We start from the raw sequence: 4,643 nt of genomic DNA, 5'->3' as shown, positions 1-4,643 counted from the left end.
GCAAACAGTGGCTTAATACCTGGTGAAGCCAGGACAGACTTACTCACACATGCCTTTGATTCTATCCCATAACTCTCACTCCATCCACACCCTCTCCCTGCTTCCCAGAGGCCATCACGGCCCAACCTACTGTGTTGCTTGCCATCCTGTACCCTCCCCCACCCCACTATCTCCTCTTCCTAAAAGTCCTCAGAATGCCTGCTCCTCCACATCCTTCACTCCCTATAGCGTGCATTTGATGAAATCACCACGCTCAAGCACATCTCACAAACATTTCACAGTTAGGGAGGAGGTAGGCAAAATACAGCCCCTCCCAAAGAACAACTCTTATTCAACCCACCCCTTCGGGACCCCTAACACCTAAAAGGCCCCCCAGTCATTCTCAGATTGTGCCTCCCGCCTCCCTTCCCCGTTTCTTTCTATAGGGTCTGTCCCCAGGACACCTAGTCCCCACGTGATTTCCCACCCCACCCCCGCCCCGCCCAGGGCAGCCTCCGTTGGGCCCAGCCCTAACACAGGTGCAGCTTCTGATGCTGCGCCAGGTGCGTCTTGTAGCGGAAGCCCTTGCCACAGCCCGCGCACTTGTGTGGCTTGTTGCCTGTGTGGATGCGGCGGTGGCGGATAAGGTGCGAGCTCTGGATGAAGCTCTTGCCGCACTCGATGCACGTGTAGGGCTTCTCGCCCGTGTGCGTGCGCTGGTGCTGCGTGAGCGTGGAGAAGTCGCTGAAGCGCTTCTCGCACTGGCCGCAGCGGAAGGGCTTCTCGCCGGTGTGCACTCGCAGGTGGTTCACCAGGTGCGAGTTGCGCCCGAAGCCCTTGCCGCACTCGCGGCACACGTAGGGCCGCTCGCCCGAGTGCGTGCGCTTGTGCGTGAAGAGGTGCGAGCTGACGCTGAAGGTCTCCCCGCACTCGGAACACATGTAGGGCTTCTCGCCCGTGTGCACGCGCTGGTGCTTCACCAGGTCCGAGCGCCAGCTGAAGCGCTTGCCGCACTCGCCGCAGCCATGGGGCTTCTCGCCCGTGTGGATGCGCTGGTGGTTGGCCAGGTGCGAGCGGCGCACGAAGCCCTTGCCGCACTCCCCGCAGGCGAAGGGCCGCAGCGCCGCCGGCCCCGCGCCACTAGCCGCGGCGTGCGCGCGCCGGTGGCTCAGCAGGTGCGAGCTGAGGCTGAAGGCCTCGCCGCACTCGGGGCACGGGTAGGGCTTCTCGCCCGTGTGCAACCGCCGGTGTTTGAGCAGGTCGGCGCGCCAGCTGAAGCTCTTGCCGCAGTCGGCGCACAGGTTGGGGCGCTCGCCTGTGTGCAGCCGCAGGTGGTTGGTCAGGTAGGTGTTGCGGCTGAAGCCCTTGCCGCACTCCCCGCAGCGGAAGGGCTTCTCGCGCGGGGGCCGGGCCAGCGCGGGCCCTGCCCCGAAGCCCCCGCCCACGCCCATCATCCCCACCACCGCTTCGCACTCGCCAGCGAAGCCGAAGGGCTCCAGGCTGGCGGCCGCGGCGGCCTCGGCCAGGCGGTGGATGCGCTGGTGCTGCAGGAAGGCGGCGCCAGGGCTGAAGCTCTCCCCGCAGTCGGGGCAGATGGTGGGCGCGTCCATGATGCTGGCCATCAGGCTGTCGAGCTCCCCGAGGTCCATGGACATGGGGTGGTGGAGGCGGCGGAAGCGGCGGTGGGCAGGCTTGTCGCCCCGGTGCCGACTCCCCAGGGAGAGGTGCCGCCTCCAGGGAAGCACGGCAGGGGGCGGCTGCTCCTCTTCCTCCTCTAGCCGGTTCTCCCCAGCGCTCTCCTCTTCCTCTTCTTCCTGGGGACTCCGGGAAATGCTGTCGGACTCAGACAGCCCTGGGAACATGGCCATCTCAGCTACGCCAGATTGGTCATCCTCTTCCTCACGGCCTGCAACCCCGTCTTCCTCGCTCAGCAGCCCCTCTGCAACAGAAAAGGCGGCCATGGGGATGGCTACGCTTGGCACTCAAGAGAGAAACCCAGAGGAAGCCTGTCTCAATAAGAGTGTGGGCCACAGGGTAATCTCCCCTGGGACCTCTTAACATGTCTCTCCAAGGTCCCTGCCCACTCAGTCCTCAATTCCAGCCTCCTTCCCACCTGGAGACTCAGGGATGGCCTAAAGCGAGAGCGCTCACCTGCCCCTTGCCCCTCCAGTTCTTCAGGCAGCTGTCTCTGGGCCTATGCCCCATCCACTGGACCTGGGACTCTGCTCAGCGTGGCTGCCTGAAGGCATGGCGGCGCGCTTGAGACTTTTGTGATCTCAGAAGAGATCTCCACTCTGAGAACCACCAATCCCTTTCACGGCCCTAGCCTTAAAAGACAAGGCCACTCTGGCGAAGCACAAGAAGAGATCACCTGGCCTAGCTCATTTGTCTGTTTTTTAGTATGATTCGTCAGTCTGCAACAGCAAACCAAATACATCCCAACCTAAGGGCTTTACTGTGGGTGTGGGGGGTGGGGGGGGGGGTGCGTGGCGCATGGTGGTGGTTAGGGAAAAGGGGAGGTGAGTGCAGGATCTGGAGCTAGCTGGTGAGTCCAGCCTGGAGGCTGATCCAGAACACATATCTATCTGCCTCTGGTTGCTTATCCCCAGATATATGAAAGACCATTCTGTGCACTGCAGGGGAGGGCACAGAGGGTCTGGGAGGTGTCCTGGGGAAGAACTGTAACCTCAGGATCCTGATCGCAAGGTATTTCAGCTCATTTCAGTCCCCAGGGCATGAGCAGGATCAAGCAACAAAAGCCCAAAGATGGAACCAAGGAAGTGGATGGAGGCCCAGTATTTACTCTTTCTAGATGAAGAACAGCAAAGATTTAGGAGAGCCCCTGGGTACTCTGAGTATTAGCCATGTGACCCCAGGCAGGTCTCTTACCATTGGGTTTATCTGCAAGCAGGGATGATGACTGTAACTGTAAACATCTGGATCTGTGCTAAGCAATTCATATAACTCTCCAGCAACCTCTGGAAGGTAGGACCCAGTGTTACCTGTGTTCCTTCTTGTGCTGTTCCAAGTGTCATTTTGTAGCAATATTTTGTACTATAAAGTGCACACCAGTGAGTTACCCTCTTCACCCTTGTTTATCAGCTACAGCTCCTCCCCAGACCAGACTAAAGAAAAGAGATGTTCCTCAGACTTAAGACGGTGTGTGTGCCATCGCTTAGTCATGTCCAACTCTTTGTGATTCCACGGACTTTAGTCTGCCAGGTTCCTCTGTCCATGGGATTTCCCAGGCAAGAATACTGGAGTGAGTTGCCATTTTCCTGCTCCAGGGCATCTTGCTGACCCAGGGATCTAACCTGTGTCCCTTTGCATTTCCTGCATTGGCAGGCAGATTCTTTACCACTGCACCACCTGGGAAGATTCTGTAAGGTGGTACAGAATCTGCTTAATGGTCTCCTACGGAGGACCCTAGTAGGCTGTAGTCCATGACGTCACTAAGAGTAGGACACGACTGAATGACTTCACTTTCACTTTTCACTTTCATGCATTGGAGAAGGAAATGGCAACCCACTCCAGTGTTCTTGCCTGGAGAATCCCAGGGATGGGGGAGCCTGGTGGGCTGCCGTCTATGGGGTCACACAGAATCGGACACGACTGAAGCGACTTAGCAGCAGCAGCAGCTAGAAAGCTGCCTCCTAAGAATGCTGCCCTGATTGTCACTCTAAAGGAGCTAGAAAACAATGTGAATGGGGTAACTTCCAGAGAAATTCCCCAGCTCTTTCCTCACCTGTGCAGATATTCGGCATGAGCTCCCTCTCCTCTGAGTGTCCTCTTGGAGCTTCGTCCTGTGGGTTGGAGCCCATTCCTCTTTCATCTGGGTCCCCTTCCCTGTCTTCACAGTTCTCAGAATCAGAGCCCATGCCCTTGTCTTGTGAGTCCTGGGCTTCACACACACCCTGTTTGTCTTCTTGTTCCATCCAGGAAGAACAGGATGAGGGCGGTGACCAGGGATACCTGCTCCAGACAAAACAAACACAAATCAAGATCACGTGGGTCTGGCCTCATCCCCTCACCAGGTCTGGCTTTGATTGCCATGAAAATTGATGGCACAGTCCAATAAAATTATGTGTAGAGTTCCAAGCCCTAGATGGCAGATCCTAGAGGCTCCATTTCATGCTGTAGAGTAAATAGAATCAATTGAAAAGGAGGCTGATCCAGGTGGCAGAGGAACAGTGGTAACTCACGGGGCCATATGCCAACTGCCATCAGTTACAGTCGATCTGCTTCCATCTATGAAATGGATGGGTTTCCCTGGTGGCTCAGAAGGTAAAGAATCTGCCTGCAATTTAGGAGACCCGAATTCAGTCTCTGGGTAGGGAAGATACCCTGACCAGAGAAGGGAATGACTACCCACTCCCTGGTGGCTCAGAAGGTAAAGAATCTGCCTGCAATTCAGGAGACCCGAATTCAGCCTCTGGGTAGGGAAGATACCCTGACCAGAGAAGGGAATGACTACCCACTCCAGTATTCTTGCTTAGAGAATTCCATGAACAAAGGCGCCTGGCAGGCTACAGTTCATGGAGTCGCAGAGAGTCAGACAGGACTGAGTGACTGACACTTTCATGAAGTGGATTATTCTATTAGCATGGCTCTATAGCTTTAACAGTGGGTGACAGTGGTATTCCCATTTTACAGAGGAGAAAACT

General features: G+C 56.7%; 1 protein-coding gene across 1 annotated transcript; it reads right to left on the bottom strand.

Annotated features, from left to right (window-relative positions):
• Positions 1-509: 509 nt before the first annotated feature.
• Positions 510-3,914, bottom strand: ZNF697 (zinc finger protein 697). The gene is made up of 2 exons (XM_052638258.1): positions 3,725-3,914; positions 510-1,918 (listed from the first exon to the last, which is right to left on the bottom strand). Exons 1-2 carry the CDS (start codon positions 3,912-3,914, stop codon positions 510-512), a joined length of 1,599 nt encoding a protein of 532 aa, XP_052494218.1.
• Positions 3,915-4,643: the final 729 nt, after the last annotated feature.

Source organism: Budorcas taxicolor, chromosome 3 (genome assembly GCF_023091745.1).
Source record: "Budorcas taxicolor isolate Tak-1 chromosome 3, Takin1.1, whole genome shotgun sequence".
Lineage (NCBI taxonomy): Eukaryota > Metazoa > Chordata > Mammalia > Artiodactyla > Bovidae > Budorcas > Budorcas taxicolor.
This window is presented reverse-complemented; position numbering and strand designations above follow the sequence as displayed.